Source organism: Pan troglodytes, chromosome 13, assembly GCF_028858775.2.
Source record: "Pan troglodytes isolate AG18354 chromosome 13, NHGRI_mPanTro3-v2.0_pri, whole genome shotgun sequence".
NCBI lineage: Eukaryota > Metazoa > Chordata > Mammalia > Primates > Hominidae > Pan > Pan troglodytes.
In genome coordinates, this window is record NC_072411.2 from 138,092,779 (window position 1) to 138,115,891 (window position 23,113).

Below are 23,113 nucleotides of genomic sequence, written 5' to 3' on the forward strand. Positions count from 1 at the left end.
AAACAGAGATGATTGTGAAACTCAAACATCCTCAGTCTCAGAAGAAGAGAAAGAAATGTAGAGGCAAGGCAGCCCTGACCGTAGGTGGTATGAAGTGCACCAGCCAGCTCACAGCCCCCCACACGGTAGATCTAAATGAAACCCGCCAGTCAGCATGGGCCATACACCTGCTCAGAGCCCACAGCCAGCCTTCTGGCTGGCCAAGGCTGCAGAGAAAACCCCTTCATCTGCCTCATCAACCCACATGCTCTTATTTGTAGATAATGGACAACGAAGATGTTTGTGGGAACCAACAGTAAAATGTGAAGGATAACTGATCTTAGGAAGAAGAGTGACATTTTAGTGAAAGGGAATTTAAAAGGAAATTATAACTCCTATCAACAGAAGAATTTAATAGGTTAGTTATTAATGATACTCATAAAATGAGGCAAACAGAGAGCACGTGTTTGGCCCGGCGTGGTGGCTCATGCCTGTAATCCCAGCACTTTGAGAGGCTAAGGCAGGCAGATCACCTGAGCCCAAGAGTTCAAGACCAATCTAGGCAACATGGTGAAACTCTGTCTTTACAAAAAATGCAAAAATTAGCTGGGCATAGTGGCGAGTGCCTGTGGTCCCAGGGGAGGCTGAGGTGGGAGAATAGCTTGAGCCCAAGAGGTCAAGGCTGCAGTGAGCCATGATCATGCCACTGTACTCCAGCCTGGGCAACAGAGTGAGGCTTGTGTCAAAAAAATAAAGAGTATGTGAAAATACTATAGGAGAAAAAGTTTTATAAATAAAGATTGTGAAAATAAAAAATTCATTAGATAAATACTGTAAAGAACATGGCTGAAGACATGTTGGTAGTCAAAGATATAACAGAAGAATATATGCTAGAAGCAAGTAAGGATATCTGAAGAGTCAAGTATCAAGTTGGATGGGAGAGGAGGCTCTGTAAAAATAGAAATAAAATCTTAAAACACACCAAAAATAGGAGAACAACAAGGTTACCTACAAAAGAAGAGAAATCTGACTGTAGACTTCTCAAGAGCAACATGCATTCTTAAATATAATGGAAATATTCCCTCCTAAGGACAAATAATTCTGAACCTAGAAGCCTATGCAAAGACGACTACTAATCAAATGAAGATAGAAAAAAAAGACATCTTTAGACAACATACAGGGTTATACAACATCTCTGTCTTAAAGGGTTTTGAAAAAATTACTAAAGGGTCTACTCCAGAAAAAAAAGAAGAATCCAAAAGATATTCAGGCCTGGTTAAACCTTCCCTTCTTCATTCAAGGTCACTGGCTTCTCAAGATGTGCATGGCCATTATCCACTTCCATTCTTTTGGCCTGGAACTTACATAGTCTTAAGTTGCCATTCTAATGAGGATCCACCAGAAGCCACATTTTGGAGAATCTTCCCAACTTGAATTTCAGGTACAGGTCCAGAGAAGGAGGTAAAACGTCAAGGTATTTTCTGACATGAATGTTTGGCTAGCCTAGTTTGGTGAAGCTGTATCCACATGTAACAATGCAGAGTTGTATTAGCTTCCACAGTTATTTTCACATTTAAGTAGAGAGCAGGAAAACATAATGTCCAAGAGCAAGGGTTTCGGAGTCCAAATCACTGAATAGAATCCCATTTCTCCTGTCTCAGACCCTTCTGAAGTTGTCTCACTAAACCCCAGCTTCCTTGTTTTTAAAATGGGGAAATGATGTCCACCTCTGTTCTATGGAGAAGAACACACGGCATTCCTTTGAAAAGCTTGGCTGATGCCGACTTCACAGAATTACATCATTAATTCATCATCATGGTTATGCCAAAAGCAAGGAAGAGGGGAAAGAAATTTTGTTCTTGAATTAATTTTTCAAATACAGTAAAGCGTTGACATAGCCTCTGAGTAGACGTAATGGACATAGGGCTTAGACTTCACAAACCCATGCTCCCCAACAGACAGCATCCCACTATCATGGCAGCAAGGGGGCAGACAGAAGAAATGCTCTTCCGGACTTTCATGGATCTCCATGGAGCTATCTGCTCCGGTTCTGTGTCCTGTGGTCACTTTATTCTGTAACTCCTGGTTGTGACATTTTTGTTCTAGGATGACAGACACCTTCTTGTCTCTAAAGTGTGTCTTTGTTGGGTTTTTGCAACTATGGATGTGTTTTTATCCTAACCAGATTGATGCCTAGACCTTTGTCAAAGGAAACCTTTCCCCTTCTCCTCCACATCCCCCCCTTCCCCACTTGAGGCCCCCAGCGGTTTCGAAATATTAAAGCCGTCAGGAGGGTTGAAGCTGATTTTCCAGGGGAGGTGGGGGAGGCGGGGACAGCAAATGTGTTTTGAGTATTGAACTGCCGTTGACATCTAAAGTCTCAACCATGCTGTTTTCTCCACACTTCAGCAATCAGGACATCCAGCAAACCCATAAAAAACCAAACTAATAGCATGAATATTCAGTGACCTAGAATACTAATTATTGTCATGAATATTAATGTGATCGGACTTGCTCTTTCCTCTCCTCTTTCTCTCTCGTCCTCTTTCTCCCTCTCTCCCTCTCTCTTTTTTTCCACTTAGCCGGCTCTAAAGATGGGTCATAATGAGAGCATTTAAGAGGGAGCGCTCTCCGCCGTGACAGGGACCGGGGTAATAAGGAGAGCTTGATTAACGTGGTGCACTTGGGGGAGAGATGAGAGGCTTCACGTGGGCCTGTTCGGGGGAGGCAATGAGGCACCGGCGGCTCTGTTGCTGCTCCCGGAGATTAATGAGGCCTAAGAGTGCATTAGGAACAGTGACAAAGGTTTGATCTAATGGGCTCAGTCATTTTTCCTTTGAGTGACAGACGCACAGAAGTAATTGGCTGTGCAGAATGGCAGCTCATTGGCGGTACTTAAGGATACATTATCCCCGTTGTGTGGCCCGCAGAGGCTGTTTATCAAAACTGCTCACACTGCAGACGCGGAGTCGCGAAGCTGCTGTTACAGTGGTAATAGCTATTAAAAAAAAATAACGCGACATCAAAACTAGACCCGTTGTTGTCTCATGGAAAGAAAGTTTTTCTTTGTTTAGTTTCAAACGGTCTAGAAAACATTATAATAACTCTGGAGTCCGGAGTCTGTTGTGGGCCCTGGATGAGCAGTGTCAGTCCACACCTTTCCCCTGCCAGCATGCGGTGTGGCCAAGGCTTGGTGGAACACAGATCCTTGCTTCCCACTCATGTCGACCGAGGTCACTCGGGAGTTTCCCACACATTGGATCTTGGTTACAACCTCTGACATATAAATTGGAAGCTTCTGCTAAGTACCCTTCTAGCACCTTGGTAGACCATTTGCAAATGGAAGCCTTACTGGTCGAGAATTATTTTTCTGAAATAAAACCTCAATATCAGTAGCATGTGATATCTGCTTTCATAAACCAGGTTTTGTTGGAATTGGTTTTAATGTCTATTTGACAATTTTTAGGGAAAATGTTAATGTTTTGTGAGGCTTCTCAGACATCAGGAAGTTAGCTAAATGTGACATTAGAAGACACTAAAGTTCATCTTAGTTCTTTTTAAGAATTGCAGCATCTTCAGTTTTTATGAGCAATGCGTTCTCACTATTAGTTGTTTCCGTGTTTATATATTGCTCCCACTGAGGTTTAGGCAAATTCATGTGGTATTGTTTCCATCATTAAATTGTAAACTCTTTGAGGCATACACTGTTACTTCTCTTTCTTTATTATCCTCTCTTAGTTTTGTGACCTAGCAATTATTTTCTCATTAAGTATATATTCCTGCACGTTACCCATCATGTGAAATGTAAGTGATGGATGTTGAGGAGATTAGTTGCTTTCCTGCAGATAATGTTCCCCTGCAGTAGCTCTCTGTGGTCCTGAGCATTGGTGTGCAATTCAGAAGTAAGTATTGTACTTCCTAAATTAAGGATAGCTTCAATTATTTGAACTCTAAGTGGAGTGTTCTTTTCTGAAAGAACCAACTAAAGCAACTTGATTCCTGATGATTTCAGCTGAGACATATCAGGGGATGGCCAGGACCCTGAGTTGGATGTGGTAACAGGTGTGCCTACAAGTAAATAAAAGGTGCTTCAAACACTTTTTTTCTCTCAAAAATGTGTGTGGGCAGTGAGGAATAGTGTTTCAGCTGCTGAACTGATGCTTCCGAGACCAGCGAAGTGGTCTGCAGGATCAGCTGTGGGAAAGAGGAGGTGCCCGGAAGAGCCTCTGTGAATTACCCGCGCCCCCTCCACCAGGGAGCCAGCTGCCAGCCCCGGGGGCCAGTGAGAACCGAGGCCTTGGGAAAGGGCTTCTGGTTCTTCCAGGCTAGAGTTGAGTCCGTGGCTTCCCTGCTTTCTGCAGTCCTTTCCCACACTGGCAGAGGAGAGTTTTTCGAAGTAATCGTGACATTTTTCCATCTCGAAACCTTGTGGCCCGTTGTTTTGAGTTACCACTCATATAGTGAACGTTTGCGTTTCTGGAGTATTTCTAGGGAGTGGTCAAACCCCGTAACATCCCAACCAGCAAACCTGTAAAACCCGCCTCATGTTATCAGACTTGTGAGCCCGGGGTACTCCTTGGTGCTTCGTCTTCCCTGTGTCATTGCTGGATTCAGTTGTGAGATCATTTTGTAAGAACTGGAAGGCAGAGAAAGAAGTAGTAGTGAATACTTCTCAGGGTAGAGCTGTGTGGCCACCTGCTCCTGGAAGGGGACTGTAAAATTCAGAGATAACCGGGGAACGCTCCCCTCAAAACAGTGTTGTCAAATGAAAATGAATTTCATGTTGAAAACACACACACACACCTGTTGCATTTATCATATAAAGGAGAAAGAATATTATAAAGATGGAACCGTTATTCATGGCAGAGGAAGACACCAAACCAAGAAAAATTCTTCTCCGTCTTCATAATGCTTACACCCCTCATCCTCGCTGTTGCATCAGCTTGTCCATATAACCCATACCAGGAGATGGATTGTGGCCAAGACAAGCCGTACGATGGCTCTCTCCATAAACACTGTCGGAATCTGGAGCAGCACGTGTTCCTTCAGCAGATAAAAATGGCAAAATGAGAATGGCACACATTGTTTTGCAAAGGTCGGAATAAGACTCCACGTTTTAGGAAGTGACGACGAACCGTCTAATTCTAGGATGTTGAAATCTGCTTGGCCACGTTGATGTGTTTAGTAGTCATTACATTTGTCATTGCAACTGGGTCTGGATTCTGTATATTCTTTTTTCTGTTATGTAGAACTGTGTGGCTGGAGAAAGCAACTTTGTCTTTAGCATAAATACTTACACTTATTTCTAAATATAATTACTTAAATGAGAACTTAGCGTCTGACATGGTAAATATTTTGTCTTGAATTGTACCAACTGCCACATGATATCCACTCCCAACATGGAGCAGTAACCCAGGGATGGGAGGGAAGGGATGACTCTGGCGCTCCAGCTCGCTGTCACCTGCTGTCAGGCCATGTCCTTCATCCGCTGCGTGTGCATGGTGCCCCAAGCGCAGGGTTGTTGTTGTTTTTTTTCTCTCCTTCCTTTCTTTTGTAAACTGTACCTCTGACAACATTGGCATCACTCTGATCATCAGACCTTTGGGATGCTGGAAGATGGGGGGTGCCGTGGAGTTCTCCACAGCACCAAGCACTTCACTAGTTGATGGTGGGTGTTCAGTAAGTACTCACAGAGGGAATGAATGAGCTCAAGCAAAGTGATGCCAACTACAGCACTAAAGCAAACAGGAGGCAGATGGCATGCACAGTTCATACATGAAGAGACACCATTACAAGGGAAACATAAGGAAAAATATTCAGACATTTTAGATTTTAAAGACAAACAAGATTAGCAACATCACCATTTTAAGCTTTTGCTAAAAAACTGTAGAGATAGGAAAACCCCTGTTGATGAGATTAATAACTGATATCTGCAGAGGTTTTACAGTTTACAGAGTGCTTTACATAATTTGATCATTATATTAACCACATGGGGCATACTGTTATCATTATCACCATTTCTTCATTATTATTATTATCCACTTAGAAATTATGGACTAAATTGCTTTAAAGATGCCCAGGTTCCATCTTCTTTTAGTTACTGGTCATTAAGAAAATTAATTAGCAACATATATCATGAATCAGAAAGATATACTATGCTGTTTGTTCCAGTAATAACGCTGCCGAGAATTTCTCCTAAGGAAAATTCAAAAGTAGAAGATGTCCTTTGCAGTGTTGTTTATAGTCAGAAATTGGAAACAACCAAAACTATCCAGAAGTAGAAAAATGGTGATATAAATTATCTGCATTAAATCAATAATGTTACATATCTAAAATTATGAAGATTACATAACAACATGGGGAAAATGGTTAGGAAATCATATTAAAGAAGTATATAAAGTTATATCTTTTCTGTGGCCATAACCAAGAACAATGTATGCATATGTTCAATAAAAAATTGATCGGTTAGATGAGATTTTGGTGGATTTAGTTTACATTATTTGTATATCTGTACTTTTGCCAAGTAAATTTTAACAGTACAACAAAATAGGCCCCCATTATTTTTTCTTTGACATCATAATTTAGAACAGGGAGAAAGCAGCATACAGTGAGCTGTTTCTATGTTGTAGGAAAGAGCTGTGGAATTCCAGGATGTGGAATCCTAAGCCTGGCCACGTTGCTGTATTTAGTAGTAATTACATCTGTCATTGTGACTAGGTCTGAACTCTGTACTCTGTCTTGATAAACATAACATGGAAAATCTCTTAACTAAAAAAAAGGTATCAAGAAACACCAGATTTGTGTCTCCCTAGTAGATATGTTGAATTGTACTCTTTTACAAAACAAGTATCACAGGATGCAGAGTCCCGAATGCCTACATCTTATAAGATACTGAATGTGTCCTTGGAAAAAAAATCCTCTCAGCCTGAAATTCCACTTGCCAAAAGCAAGGCAGATCTCCAATGCAAATACAGGAGCGAATGGGCCCCATTCACAGGCCTTAAATCGTGTGTCTCACTTTTTATGGTAGTGTTGTGAATTCTTTTCTTTTTGGGTTTGTAATTAGAGGACAGAACAGATGGCGAAGGCCTAGTTTGAAGTGATGTGACCGTTAACGTCGCCTCCTTCATCCAGTTGTGATTCCAGGGAACCCGGTTTTCCCACACATGCGCAGAACGGGCGTGGTGCAGCTGTAGGGTTTGCAAGGTAGCCGCTCACGCTGAGTTTTTACAGCATTTGAAGCTGTCTATGAATGAGATTGGATCGAAGAAAGCCGTCCCTGGATGTTTCTAAGGGTGAAGGCTCCATAGGGGAAGGGTGAATTCTTGTCAATCATATTCCTGTAATTAGGATTTGTTAAAATAAAAGGTATACAATTCTGCAGTGGGAATAAACGTCTGTTTTATACTCAAGTGCTCATAGAATCCTTTTTGACTTTTTCCCCGCCCTCTTTCTATGTACATGAAAGTTCCTATCACCATCACCAAGAGTTGCTCCTCTTTTCAGGCTTACTTAACCAATAAGTCAAATGCCAGCTATTATTTTCCTAGTTAAATGCTTTGGTGAAGTTAAGTCCTATTTGTAAAGACAGACCAAAATTGGAAGGTGCAGGGAATGAACTTTTGTATTTTGTTATTGTTATTGTAAAGATTTGTTGATGAATCTTTATTTGAATGCTATGAAAAGCCATCATTTCAGAGTATATTTTTAAAAATCAGAACAGGCTATTTTTAATGTAATAAGCCAATAGCTTAAAAGAGGGATTCTGTCTTTGATGTCATTTGGTGGATGAAAACATTCTTGTTCAATAGAAAACCAGCATCTTTTTCATGCTCATTTGAGATCAGTTCAGGCAACATACTGATATTCATTCAGATATAAATGCCATATTCACTTTGAAATGCAAATTGTGTAAAGAAAAATAGCATATGGTGGAGGTAAGTACCTTTTCAAATCAACTCTTCCACTTTGGGGATATAAGTACAGCTAAAATTATTCTTTGGAAAGAATCTGGCGCTTTTGACACATGGAAGCTTGCACTAATCAAGGCAGCGCAGTAAGCACACACACATATCCATATCAAGGAAGTGGCGCAGCGAGGACATGGATTAGCATGGTAATGCAGTCGCCCCCTGCTAATCGGGGCGAGTACCAGCTGATCCGTAGATGGGGTATTTGAGGAAACACTCTTTCTGAGTTCAGAATGGGCCATGTCGTCAGTCATGTATTTCATGGTAACGCAAATAATATTTGGGGGACGATGCCGAAAAGGTCCTTTTATGACTGCCTTCCTGTGGAAGCCAGCATCCTATACTGTTTGGGGCTGGGCCACTTTTTAAGGACTTATTGCTGGTACAACTGTTTCCTTGTACAACCCTGTTCTGTCTCTTACACTTCCTGACCTGACCTCTGCATTCACAAGCCATTCCAATGACATTTTCTAGGTTTTTGGATAAGTGTTATTGGTACAACATACACATAAGACGCACGGAATCATAAGTCATAGCCACGTTTACAGGGGCCGCCGCTCACATCCAGAAGCAGCAGGTAGCCAGCCCTCATGGACCCCTTCCTGTCACGTGCACCCCCACCCCACCCCACCCCACTCACAAGGGTGACCACCATCTGATTTCTCACTCCGTAGATGGGTTTCTCCTGTCCTTGGATGGGATCCTAACAGTTGGCACTCTCGCGCTTGTCTCTGGCTCTGTGTTCTGTGTGTGATGTCACCGCGGTTGGGGCCCATGTCAGTAGTTCCTTGTTGTCATTGTGTAATGTTCCGTTGTGCCGTGATGTACCTACGGTGATGGACAGTGCCGTCGTTTCCAGCATGGGGCTGTTATGAGCAGTGCTGCTCTGAACGTTCTAGCGCCTACTTTTTGGTGGCCATGTTTATGTGCATCTGTATGATTTAAATCTGAAAGATGTGAAAGGAGAAGAGAAATCTTAAAGGAGGAAAAAAAAGAAGTGGACTTGAAATGTTTTATGAAAGCTTTGCATCCGGTAAGTCGATTAGAAGAGTGGTGTAGGTTGTCCTGGGACAGCCCCGAGCTTAGGAAACCCCCGTGTTTAATAAGAGCACGTAAGCAAGCCTGTCCAAAGTTTGCCGTGGAGAGTGACATTTACTGTCCCAGATAGCAAACAGATGTGCCCCCTCTTAAAGTAGACATTACCCCTGTTGTACCAGTCTGTTTACTCTGTCCACATCCCCTGCAAAATAGAGCAGAGAGCACCTGCCCGTGTCCACGCCCAGAAGAAGAGAAGAAACTGAGGCCCGTGGAGAGCTGGCTGCCAGCAACAGTGGGGTGGGATGGTAGCAGCAGGGAGAGTGGAAGTCAGGGAAGGATGGAAGGGAAGGGAAGAATGGAGAGTACTCACCCCCAAAGTAGGCCACGTCCTTGTACTTATCCCCGAGTACAAGTGTACCCTCGGCTTCCGGGGTAGAAGCTTCCTTTAAGACCCTTGTATTTGCGCGTGACTTGAGGTTGGTGAATTCGGACCACTTGTTAGACTTACCTCGTCTACTCCAGGAAGGAGGGCATTCTAATCTGCCTTTTACAATCTCTTCCTTCTAGGGTAATACAGACATGCCTGCAAAGAACATTTCCAACGATGGTGCGCAGAGTTCTCCCACATCTAAACAACCCCAGCTTCATATCTTACTCCTTAGACACGGGAATGAAATTCTGTAGCAAAACAGCTGTGTGTTTGAGGTGGTCCCTGATGGAGACAATCAAGAGGCTCTCTTTCCTGGGCATTACTGGGGCTGAGGGTTGGGGCGTGGCTTCCTGCAGACCCCACGCACCTTGCAATCCTCGTGGCATTTCTGAATGTAGCTCTATTTCTAGTAGCCTTCCTGAACTGGCAACTTTAATGCCTGGGTAGCAAGCACTTGGGCGTTTCCTTAAACTCACCGTCTTAGCTATCAGGTCTAGGTGTGAAAATGTGATTTAACTAATCAACACGGTAGCAGCAGAGCTTGGTGTCTTTGTTGACTGTTGGCGGCCACGTGGGTTTAGGTCCCCTGCCCTTCAGCCTGGTTGCTGGGTATGAGGCCTCCACCTCGGCAGGACTGCTTCGAGCTGACCTGGACTGTGTTTAGAACAGTGTTTGGTGCACTTGTATCCTAGCTGGTCTTGATGTCAGGATCCTTACCCCTCAAGCAATCAAAAAAGTTATCCAGCTTCTTTCACAAATGAGAACTTCAGACCTTCAGCCTTAATTAATAACTCATTAACGTGAAATGAATTCCAGTGAGTGAAAACAGTTGCCCTCGAGTACTTTGAGTGAGAATACAGTGATTTTAAACAGAGGCTTTTTTTATGCTTACAGGTATTTCCAAAAGTGTTCAAAACTCCTGTGTGGTAACACATAGGGCAGGTATTGCTTGATGCTTACATAACAAAACTGGATGCCAGGACAGCATTAGTAGGTCAATTAGTTAATGACATTCATTCAAGAACAGAAATGAGATTACATATTAGACTCTGTATGCATATCTGTATCAAAAAATGCATGAGAAAGTATGACACTATAATTGGATATGGAATGTGCATGATTATTAAAAAGATTCACTCCACATTTGGGGGTGGTTCGTTTCTTTGACGGGTGGATTTACTGAAAGTAAGTGGAAATGCCTCAAAGTGTGGCCACTGGCCTGGGAGTGCTGACACGTGGCACAAGATGCTCCATGGGCCTGTTAACCCAGCATGGCAGCTTCCACAGTGTCGTGGCTCAGGCCGTGGACCACTGGTTTGCCTCAGAGTTTAAGCAGATGTCTTCATGCATTTACGTTGAAAGGCAGGTACTGTGTTTGCATCCCAGAAACAATATTTCTGACCCTGTATAATTTTTTTTAGTCAAATATGTTTCTGCATTATCACAGAAAATACGTTTGTTTTCTTTTGTTGGTTTTTCTGAAAGAAAATTTAAGTGATCTCAAATATAGTGAATGGGTATATTTTGAAACAGAGATTTACTCCCTTAAGAGAAAATCGGAAATGTTTTGCTTATGGAATGAGTCTCCTCCTCCGCATATTTTTGGAAGGTCTTGACCAGAGGTCAAGAGTGAGGTGGGTTGAGTGCAGTGGGGTGGGGGGAGGCAGGTGTGAGCCTGGGCAACCCCGGAACCCACTCAGATCCTTCAGACAGATCCAGAGAGAGAGACTGTCAGCTCTTTGTTCATAAACACAGGCCCACAGCTCCCAGATGCTTTCATTTTCTAAGTGATGCCAGAAACCACCAATTTTTAAATGAAATCTCCCAATTTAATTCTACTTTGAAAAAAATGATCAACTAAGTAAAAATGTCTTTATGAGCTCAGCCTGGACGTCAGGCGATAGTCTGTGGATCTGATTGAAAGTTTCACCTTTATCACGGTTTGTCCACGTATACACCTTGATGTGGCCCAAATTCAGTCATGCTGTTTCAGTTTAGTCCCGCAGTGGGAAGTGGGTGTGGTCGGGGCTGGGGTCCTTCACGAGCTATAGAGCTCTAAGAGTTTGCCGTCAGAAGGATTGTGGATAGCTGGTCTGGCGTCTTCCATCTGGACACCAGGAGCATGTGGTCTTGCCAGGAGGTTCGTCACCCCAGAGGTTCCAGGTTGGTTCCTTGGGGACTCTCTCAGGAGGCAGAAGGTGGGCTCTGAGCCACACCCTCAGAGCTGCTGCACCAGCATCTCAGTGGATTGGACTTGTCCTTGTATTTTGCTGGACAGACAGAAGTTTGAAAACCAGTGCATTCACAGCAGCATTCACAGCAGAGTCCTGTTGTTTCTTAGTCTGTAGGCTTGAAGGAATCTCTCCCTTCCTTTTTGGCAGTGTGATGTTTGGCCATGAGATGAAGAACTCATAAACCTAAGATGAGTTCTTGATCAGCTACCTCCATTGGAACATTTCGTGGTCCCTTGTCTGGGGTTGAGATTGACTTGGCTCTCCTTACTGTGTGTTGATACTTACTTCTGGAGCTTTATTGCAAGTAGTCAGTGATGGATGCACTGAAATACTGTCCTCTGCCTTTTAAAGAAAATTGTTCTGGAAGGTTTCTAGGCCTGGTTGTCATCGGAGAACCACTCTCCAGGGAGAAGGAGCAAGAGAAGCAGTGCTCTATTGAGTGCCATGTTGTCATCCTTGTCCCAAAGATGGAGGGACAGACAGACACAGTGAAATTCCTTTTTGTTTTTCAGGTATTTGGACCTTGTGTGCCTAAAGCTGGTATAAAATGAGGTCTGTGGACAGATGGCATGCTTAATAATGACTTGACAGGGGTCTGATTGGGCATTGCAGTGGGGAAGGAATTACCTCCTTATCATCTTACCTACACAGCAGGTGTCCCTGCAGGTAGAGCAGGCCCAGAAGTGCCTGGCACAGCAGTCAGGGTCCCAGCAAGGGAGGTGCCCCCCCAATCGCACCCCCAACTGCTTGCAGGCATCTTGTCATTGTCCTTTTCCACCTTTGCAGAGTCCTTTCGCCCACCATAACAGTGTCAGCAGTGTCTGGAAGCCTTTTGTCTGCTCAGAATTCACGTGATGAAAGCGGAACCAGGCCAGGGAAGCCCCGGCAGCCACTCTTGGGAGGCGCCTCCTCCCCAAATGCACCTTCGATGGGTGGATGTGTGGGATTGAGAGAGAGAAGGGGAAGAGAAGCACACAGGACAGTGCAGGCACCAGGGCTGGCAGAAATGCACCAGGACAACCCATGGGCCCCAAGGGCCAAGGAGAGAGGGGGTCACCCAGCAAGACAACTGATCGGGGAACGAGCCCTGGAGTCAGCACCCACCCTCACCCTCCTCTCTCCTTTAGATTCCTGCCGTGCTCACCATTGGTTGAGCCCAGTGAGAAGCTAGAAGGTGCTGGAGCCAACAGGTGCAGCCCATATGGGTGCCTTCCCAGGAGGAGAGCTGGGCGGAGAAGGGATGTAGCAGGAACATGGTGGGCACGGGCTCCAGGAGGGGATCCCGAGATGGGAGTATCTCCTCTGCTCCTCAGGGATGCTGCCTTCTGTGGGGTCTGAATGCCCTATTGTAATAGGGATCTGGCTAAGGCACACAATACCCAGAGGACAGCCACAGGGTGGCTTCGATGGCGGCACGTGGAAAATACAGGGAGGAGCGTGAGTGTTCCCCTTAGTGCCACGTCGCCAGCTCTGGGCTGCTCCTCCACGTCTCTAAGATGCCACATGCCTGGCCCCCCTCCCCCGGCTGCTGTGAGGCCTGGTGCAAGAGCAAGCGTGGGAGCACCACATGGCACTGTCATTCAAGATGTGGGCTCCAAATGACGCTGTGTGTTTCTAGGGCGTTAGGGCACGCCCATGCCCTGAGATGGAGCTCTCAGAACATCAGGGCTTGGGGGCATGAGAAACGGCCTCAAGACCCTACATGTAAGCAGGGGAGCCCAGATCCGAGGCTTCCGGGCCACTGCCCTGCGCTCCTCCCACCTGAGCCCCTTGGATGCCAGTGGTCTGCCGTGGTGGAGTTTTCATTGTGATTTTTTGTTTTATGGTGGTGACTTTCTGGCTAGAGTGGTTTTTTTAATTAATGTGCACACAGATCGCCCGGGATCTTACTAAGAGGCAGGTGGCAGGTGGGGCCCGGGATTCTGCATTTCTCGCATGCCTCTTGGTGATGCTGCTTCTGTAGGTCCGAAGACCACAACCTCTGTGGCTTTCCGATCCTTCCTTCCCTGGGGCATCACTTTGGGCTTTTTTCTGGAATCAAGCAGACCTGCCTATGAATAATTTCCCTTATGACGTTCAGAATGTACTCAGTTCAGACAACAGCATAAAATAGGTATCTTTTCTTTTTTTTTAAGGCAGAACTCTATTCTTCAAAGCCAAACGCCTTGTCGTTTGTTAATCGCTGATTGGGTGTAGGGCTCGTACACTGCGCTTCAGCTCGTGGTTCCGTGGCTTCCCAGTGCTGCACGGGATCGCAGTGAGGCCGCTTGTTTGAGGGGAGCCCTGGTTCCTGCCTCTGGCTTCTCATCCACATCACCGGAGTGCTTTTGAAAATGCATCTTTTCCCAAGCCCCATTCCCAGAGCTTCTGAATCAAAATCTGTATTTTTTGAAGCCACTAGTTTTAAAAAGCTCCACAGGAAATTCTGGTAATTGGCCAGATTTAAGAACTGCTAATATGGGCTGCGTATTTATTATAAAATCCTGCACTGTGAAAAACTTCTGTTGAGATAGCTTAGAACTTAGCTGGTTCTGAACTAAAACAATTGGAAGAAAATTTTTTTTTAAAAAGCCCCAGTACCTCCGAAGATCTGCAAATAGACCTAACAGACTAATTCGCTGGCAGCAGGGTATGATTGGCTGAGCTTTAGAGAAAGGCACTTAATTATGTTTTTGAGTCTAAAATTGGTATGACCAGATAATAATTCATTTTGATGTTGAGCAACTGATTCAAATCATTAAGTATACAATGGAATCATTTTTCATCACAGCCCCTGTGCTCTATGAAGTCACGCAGGTTATTTTTCCTCTGCTTAGTCTTTTCAAGGTTAAGAGTAAACTTATCTGGTTGAAGAGCCTGCATTTCCTCCGTGTCGTGTCTAGGGACTTTGATTTGTGTTGATCATAAAGTATGGCTTCCCCATGAAAATAATCCTCTGGCACCAGACAGTTGACTCTCAATGGGTGATCATTTTCTGTTCCATTGGTAGGGTGACATGGCCGGGCTCCTGGAGCCCCCATCTTGCCGGCCTGCCGGATCACGGTGTCTCTGCTAAGACTCGCTGGGTCTTTTGTCTTCACTTCCACTCGATGTCGCGGTTGCGGTTGGGTTGCGTCTTTGTATAGGGTTGTTTGGTGCGAGCCATCTGTGGCATCGGGTCCCTTCACATTGCTTTGTCAGGCACCATCAAGATTGGCGTCCCCCTTTTATTCCTCCCGAATAGTTTCTGTCTGGCGCTTCCGTTTGCCATGCAGGCAGGACAGGGGCTGCTCTCGGTGGTAAGGTGCACTGTGTGCCAGCGTGTGGGTCCCGTAGACTAACTCGCACTGGTTTCTGTGGTCTGCAGTCCGCGGTGGTGTTCACCTGACTTGTTTATTCCTAGGGAATGTCACTAGTGCATCTGGGTCTCAGATGGCAAGCGGCATCAGCCTGGTCTCCTTCAACAGCCGACCCGACGGCATGCACCAGCGCTCCTACTCAGTCTCCAGTGCCGACCAGTGGAGTGAGGCTACGGTCATTGCAAACTCGGCCATCAGCAGTGGTAAGAGGGGGCTCAGCCCCACGGACCCGCAGCCACCTCAAGGTCCTTCGTTGTAAGCCAGGGGCTGGACAGGACGCCCTAAGCTCTCATGCTCCTCTGGGAGCGCAGCACCCTGTGGGGCGGCTGCATCAGAGACTCACATCTTGCCTTTCATCTGTGGAACGTTTTGTCCTTGCTAGGCTGTCTTGCCCATGTCATCTCATCTGTTCCTCTTCGGCACAGGGAGGAGGTGGTCATCCCGTTTGGTCAGTTTGGAAACTGAGGCGGCAGACAGGGCAACTGGCTTACCCAGGGTCACGTGACAGAAGTGGCAGCGCTGAGAAATAAGATCTGATTTTATCTCCCCAATCACACTGCCCTACGTGGCGTGGCCCACACTCTTCCACCACTAGTGCACATTTTTATATCATTAGGGTGAATTCAGTCTCCTTGTCTGTTTTCCAGAATTCCTGGTGCACCCTCTAAATTCTGGAGTCCCCTTTGTAATCCCTTCAGTTTTCAAATTCCTTCGGCATTATTATTATTATTATTTTGACAAGTGTATCCAGCTTTTTGGGGAACAAGCATGCAAGTTGGAAACGATCTCGCCGTCTGTGTGGAGCGTGAATGACGCAGCACCGAGGGCACCCTGGTGGCTGCAGCAGGGTTTGCCTGTGGCGTTTTGTCTCTGGCCTGTTCACCGGTATTTAAAGGAATTCCCACTGTTGTATGTAATCTATCAGATGGGGTTTTAGAGTAATCTTAGCATAATTTGTTCTAATTAAAAGATTCAGCATCAGGTCTTCCCTGTAGACCCACCAGCTGCTGCAGCAGGACGTTTGCTTTGGGTAAACATCATCCTTATTTCTAGTGGCTCCGCAGACGCCACCAAGCAGAAGCCTTAAAGGAAGACATCTCCAAACCAAGCCCGGAGACGCGGAGTCAGCGAGGTAGCTCCACACCATAGCGGTGCGGGTCTGGAAGAGCCTGTGACTTGGAGCAGACACACACAGCGTCACGCGGCTGCCCCGGCTGGCCCATTCCCATCCCAGCGCCGGGGCTCGCTCCTTCCCTCAAAAGAAGGCGCTTTGTTAGATAGCAAAGGTCTGCCTGCAGCTTCTTCAAGGGCTCTCTAAGGCTCTCTGCCTCATCTGGAATCACGATGATAACCCTGAAAACCCCAAACAAGGAGGTTTGAAGTTATGATAAATTAACCGTCTACAGTTTACTCTCTTCGTAACCACTGCATGCCCCAGCAGGCCTGGTAGTCAGCCTTTCATCAGCCCTGTGTGTGCTGCAGCTGAAGCCCCGCCACCTGCCAGCCAGGCAGCCTAGGATGAGCCTACGTACCTCCATGAGCCTCCGTTTTCTTATCTGTTCAATGGACACGTTCTCCCCTCCCTTACGTAGAAGTTAGGCATGTGCCACAACACAGGACAGTAGGCTCTTCGTGACTGAAGAACCACTGTTAGTCATGGTTCCTTTAGGAGGAGCAGAGAGTTCACATACTCGTTTCATTATCAAATACTTTAAAATATGTATTATCAATTAGTATTACTATTTGATAAGGTTTCATTCTGTGGCCGCCATCTCGTGAAGGTGTTCTTGCATAGGGCCACGTTTGAGGGCGTGGGGAGATGCACGCTGGGCCTTCTGGAGCCAGGTGCACAGGTGACACGGACAAGGCCTTGCCTTACCAAGCGGCCTCTGCTGAGTGAGAGTAGTCTAGGTGCCAATAATACAGGTCTTTAAGTATTCATCTAAAATTCATCCTATACAGATTTTCCTTTTGCACACTTACCTGTTTGATAAAGACTCACTAGGTAACTTTCCCTCTACTGAATAGCTCTTTCTGTTGAGCTGTACGTATGTGCAGTGGGCGTTTCCACACCACCACATCGTGAGACACTGCTTTCCAGAGCCTCCGTTTGGTTGGAAGTCTCTTTCCATGGAAGTGGGCTGCATTGTCTGCACGCGTGCATTTGTACAGTACCCACGTGAGACTAAAGTCGCCTACGTTTGAATGCCAGTTTTTTATTCACAAAGCAATTTCTATAATATTAACACACGTGGGTGTCCATTAAAGACCAGTATGCTCCCTGACCTCGTAAATCTTGAACCCTGAACATAGAAGATAAGAAACAAGCAAGCGGATGCCCCAGGTGTCAGCCTGCTGAGGGACATGGAAGGAGAGCTGTAGGGAGAGCCCAGGGCTGAAATTGTGCAGGTCGTTTAAGGATTGATAGAGTTGATCAAGGAAAGCTTCCCAAAGAAAATCAAACTTGAGCAATGCTTAAAGAACCAGATGGATTTTTTTGTGCAAAACAGCAGGAGGAAGTTATTATAAGCATTGGGGCACTTCGGACAAAGACCCAGAGAGGAGGAAAAGGGAAGATGGAATAGCCACGAGCTGCAGTGAAGTGAAAGGTGATAGTTGGGGTACAGAAAAATGAGGAGAGACCAGAAGAGATGAGTGTTGAGAGCCCAGCACTGCCAAATTAGCATCTGATTTTCAGACTTGGGAGCTGACATTTTACAGAGCAAAGATCCAGAAAGACAGCAGAATGGTGCACAGAAGTCTGATTCCTACAGCTTTATGGGGGTCTTGGTTGATTCCTGTATTTTCTAAGGTTTTTTTTTTTTTTTTTTTTGAGCTGGAGTCTTGCTCTATTGGCAGGCTGGAGTGCAGTGGCGCAACCCCGGCTCACTGCAGCCTCCGCCTCCCGGACTCAAGCAGTTCTCCTGCCTCAGGCTCCCGAGTAGCTGGGACTGCAGGCACGCGCCACTGTGCCCGGCTAATTTTTGTATTTTTAGTAGAGACGGGGTTTCACCATGTTGGCCGGGATGGTCTCGATCTCTTGACCTCGTGATCTGCCTGCCTTGGCCTCCCAAAGTGCTGGGATTACAGGCATGAGCCACCACGCCCGGCCTTTGTAAGGATTAATAGTATGTCATACCCTAAATATTTTGAAAAGGGAGACAATAATAGTAATAATAAGAGCTATAATTTACTGAGGGCTGTATGTAGATAATCTCATTTGATCCTCACAGAGTAGATCCTGTTGTTACCTGCCTTCTACAGGGGCTGCCTTTGGTACAGAAGGATTAAATGTCACTTGCTCAAAGTCACATCCTATGAGGGGCCAGGATTCAAACTCAAGTGGCCCGATTCAGCTCTCCATCACTGCATGTCAAGGTGTGCCTCCAGGAGCAGCAGCAGCAGCAGCCCCTGGGAACTGCTTAGAAATGTTGATCTCAGGCCCTGTCTCAGTCCCACTGAATCCAGTCCTCAGGGGATGGGACCAGGCAACCTGTGTATAGCAAGCCCTCTGGGATCACGTGGCATGCTGAAGCTTGGGAACCACTGCTGTAAGTCCTCACTTCCCAAAGCCTGGTCCACAGACCAAGTGGCATCTGACAGCTCCAGAGATTTGGCTGGTGATGCAGAATTCAGGCTCCACCCAGGCCTGCTGGACGCATCCTTGTCTGTCTGTGCCGAGGGCACCATCCCGGCGTCCCTCTGGTTCGCGTCATTCCCCCCTTTAGTGTGCTGCTTCGTCAAGTGGCCAGACCCCAGCAATTTTTAGTGAACACCAGGGCACAGGATCTGATGGACAACTTCAAGAAAACATGTTTATGAATGGATTTCAAGACTCAGCCTTGGCATAAACATTCCCTGCAGGGCTTAGAAAATAATCACAGAAGAAACAAACATGATTAAGAGCTTTCTGTCATGCTCTTTCTTCTTAAGTTGCAGGTGATATAAGTCCCCCCTGCCCCCACTTCCTTTTTGAATGTATCTGCCCCCCATCCCTAGTCTTTGGTTTGGATTTCAGAGTCGCTTACTCTGTGCTAGCAGCAGGAATGAATGGGGAGAGCCTAAGCAGCTTTGGAATACAGACGCCCATGTTGGCAAGTGTGCCTTCCCGTTGTCGCGCACTCTTAATCTAAAACATAATAATCACGGCAACATTTGGGATTCACTGTTTCTCTGCCCCCCGTCCACCCTAAATTAAGACTTTGGCTCTGGAGAACTTTTCAAAGTCTCCTCTCTAGACACACCGGTCCCCCCGGGGTTTCTTCCTTTAAAGCAGCTGTGAGAAACTCCTAATTAGATAGATTCCTTTGTAGGGGCAACCTACAAAACAGGAGGTGCTGCTTAAATTAAGGGGAGAAGAAAAGAATCCATTTCGTGAAATGGAATGCCCACTGCTTTATGACTATTACTGTTGTAAGGTTTCACATTTAAGTACCTGAGGTTTAAAATTAAATGTCTAATATAATTTGGCGTTGCTAACATGAGACCCGCATCTGCCCTTAGAGAAAATGCAGACAGCTCAGTTGAGGGTTTCAAATTGCCGTCTGCCGGCTTGCAAGCCGCACGGAGGATTGGATCCCTCCTCTGCTGAGTACCACATGCTGCTGAGCGTAATTTTTTAAATGCAGAAACATATTCATCTTGAGCCTCTGCATTGAAAAAGGCCGTTCCAGGAGTACATGAAAAATTAATTTTTTTACATTTTTTCCCACTCTTCTAAGTGTTTGACAGAAGTAATTTTTGCAGCAAGAGAGAATAAAAACTGGTGGCTGTAAATTCCTGTCCTGCAACCTCTTGTGTAGATTCTTTATGGACCCAGAATTGATCTACATGTCAGATCCTGTTGTGGTTTAAACTGTTTATCACTGTAATGGCAGTAGTGAGCCCATGAACACCAACTTATAATCCTGGGTGAAAGAAATTGGTGTTTGCAGTCAATGAAGAGGCAGCTTTGCTTTATTGATAGATTCAGAACAATTATCTCTGCAACAACTATTGGCTGAGGGTTCTCTTGAATCTTATTGGAAGCCTGTAATTTTTTTTGATTAATCATTTCCTCCATAGGTAATTTCCTCTAGAAGCGTTAGCCACGAGTCAGCATCACTGTGGGTAGCAGGGGCCCTGGGGGGTCGTATGTGGCATACTTGGCCGTCCTGTCTTACTTCAAGACAAGATGCACGTTGAGATGCGTCACACCTGTCCTCAGGGCCAGAGTGCTCACCTGCCTGCCTGCCCCCTGAGTACCTGGGTGAGCCTGGCCCGGCCCTCCCCGCTGCCTCCTGCCTGGGCCAGCCTCCTGCCTGGGCTCCTCCTGCCTGGGCCAGCCTCGGCGGGTGGTCTCAGCTAATGCTGTTGCCATGGCAGCCTCGCTCCCCCAGCCCTGGACTGTCAGGTTCTTCTGATAGCTCCACCCCATCCCCGATTGCTTCAGTCCAACAGTTTATCTTCTGCCACGCTGACTGGCCATCACTGTTAATACTGCATTTCTTCACGTGACTCTTCCATGTGGCTCTTGAGCCTCACTTTCCTCGGCCTCCCCCAGGCCACCACGCGGCCTCGTCACCATCGAGAACAAACACCATGTCCATCTTCCACATGGAAGGAGTGTATCACGTGTGTGTGTACAGGTGTATGCTCTGGTCCCTGTTTCCTTCTGGCCATATAATCATTATATCTTTCCAGTAGACTCTGTGGTTATAAAGCAGCCGATCCTCAATGGAAAGCATTTGAGTTTTTGCCAACTTTTAAATGTCTTTTCTCATTATAAAAATGTTTTGCACGTCGATTTTGATGATGGGGGTTCTAAACATGAGTTTCAGCTTCGGAAGCTGTCTGTCCCACACTTCCTTTCGGAGCCAATGCATTTGAACCACACTTCCCAGCAAGCATGTCCACACCATTCATCAATTTTAATCATTATAGTTGGAGCTTTTTTTTTCTCTTCTTGGATGTTATACTGACAATTTTAGTGTATGACCAGCAGGCGGCGGTAATGTGATACTGCCGGTCTCTGACCTGGAAGCTTCTTTGATGGGAGGGTATCAGTGAAGCGTGGTGGGGGAGGAAATACATGTGTTGACAGCCTCCCCTGTCGTGACCTTCATACCTAACACTCGTTTCCCTGGGGATCATCATCTCTGATAACTGAGCTTCCAAAAGGCTGAGAAACCAAGACCATACTTACCATTATTAGCCAAAATTCAAACCCGGATCTTTCTGATTTCAAAGCTTATAATCATTCTCCTCTGCTTTTTTTTTTTTTTAAAGGAGAAACGCATGCTTAGTACTAAAACATAGTATCATAAAAATTGTTTGTCTTTTGATAGCACTTGCTTTTCAAGGAAATATGTTCTAAGATGGATAGACATTTTGTCTTCTCTCACTGATGCTGAAGTTTCCTTTATCAATTCTTCCCAAATCTTGGCTGGCATTCAAAAGCGTTCCCTGGGGGTTGTCATCAACCTTCAGCTTAGCTCAGTGTTAAAGGCCCCTGGGCTCTCATCTCTCAAAGCTGGGCACTCCCTGCCTCACCGCCGGGGGGGCTGCTCGGCTCGCCAGGCTGGCCGGCCTAATTAAAAGGCTGACCCCGCTCCCTTCTGTGCTCGGAGCCTGCTTTCCTGTCTCTGCATGTGGCCGAGGAGCAGGCAGAAGCGTCCTGGGGTAACTGGACACAGGGGGTGAAAGGTGGATTTTTTTTCCTCCCAATCAGAATGTTGTAACTTTGTACTTTGTCTCCTTAGTTCCTTCCTATCAGCTATTTTCAGCAGTAGCTGCTGACCAGGGGAAACAGAGGACAGTGAATTGCTGCCCCATGATCAAAACCGAACGGGGGCAGCGCATTTCATTCCCAAAGACCAGAAATCTTCATGTTGTTGCAAGGCAAAAAAAATCTAGAAATGCTTGTAAACAGGGAGTAGAGAAGGATATTATTGTTGCTAGTTGCTGTAGTGCCTGGACCAGACCTCTTGGCCCTCTGGCCCTCGGCGTGTCTTCACCTATTCCAGGGGCTCCCAGCCAGGGGTGATTTTGTCTCCTTGGGACAGTTCGTGATGTCCGGAGGCATTTTTGGTTGTCACATAGGGGAGGGTGATGCTACTGGAAGCTAGTGGGTAGAAGCCACCAGGGTGCTGCTGAGTGTGCCACGGGGCAGAGACCAGCCCCCCACAGCCAAGAGTTATTCAGCCCAAGACACCAGCGGTGCCACGGTCAGGAAGCCCCCGATCTGGACAATGAAAGTTTCGCTTCCTTGTCCCCTTCCAGCTGCGGTTGCTGCGTTACACAGTAATTCAGTAAGAATCCTTCCCAAAGAAAGGAAAGCCAGTTTCTGGTTTGCAAGAGGGTCACTGCAGCCAACCCAGGGCAGTGCCTGATCCTCAGGGTGCTTTCCACACAGCTTCTCAGAGCATCCACCTGGGGGCACGGCCGGTTCAGCGGCAGTCCTGCTGCCACCAGCGTTGACGTGATGTAACATTCAAGGAACTCACTGCTTGCCAGGCACAGGCCCCCAGGAGATGAGTGCCAGAGCCTTCCCCGCTTCAGATGAGGAGATGAGTGCCAGAGCCTTCCCCGCTTCAGATGAGGAGATGACTGCCAGAGCCTTCCCCGCTTCAGATGAGGAAGCAGGGGCAGAAGGCAGTTGGGCCTATCGCAGCAGCAGGTCAGTGGTCAAGGCTAGATTCAAACAGCCTGTGTCATAATTGTCACTAAGCTGTTCTCCTGCCCACCCGACCGCCTCCAAGAATGCTGGGTGCGCAGCGTGTCCCCCTGCTGCGCGTATGAAGACAGGGAGGGTGAGGCCATCAGATGTGTGGATGCCACAAGCTGAGACATAATCTACATTGAAATCTCCAGATTTAGAGACTACAAAATGGTTTGAAACTAACAAAGTGAAACAGAGATAAAATCTTGAATTCAGGCTCAACAAACCAACAGTACAGATAATGGAACAGGAGTACCGGACCTGGTGGGGAAGGCTTGGGTGTGGTTTGTCTGCAGAAACGCTGTCAAGACTTACATTCTGCACTAAGAGGACGAGAGAGGTTCTGAATGTCTCACTGGGCTCCGAGGATCCTTTCGGGGGCCACATTTTGAGAAAGACATCGGCACACGGGGAAGCACATGAAG

The 23,113-nt window shown here is 46.3% G+C and overlaps 1 protein-coding gene across 16 annotated transcripts in view; it reads left to right on the forward strand.

Moving 5' to 3' along the window:
• AGAP1 (ArfGAP with GTPase domain, ankyrin repeat and PH domain 1) overlaps window positions 1–23,113 on the forward strand; it is a 641,254-nt gene that overhangs the window by 425,377 nt on the left and 192,764 nt on the right. For 11 of the 16 annotated variants that reach the window (XM_054679587.1, XM_054679588.2, XM_054679589.2 and 8 more), the window contains one exon: window positions 15,034–15,192. The exons of the other annotated variants lie outside the window; for them this stretch is intronic. In XM_054679587.1, coding sequence (XP_054535562.1) covers window positions 15,034–15,192 — 159 coding nt within the window. The remainder of the gene's footprint in view (window positions 1–15,033; window positions 15,193–23,113) is intronic. 16 annotated transcript variants of the gene reach the window in all.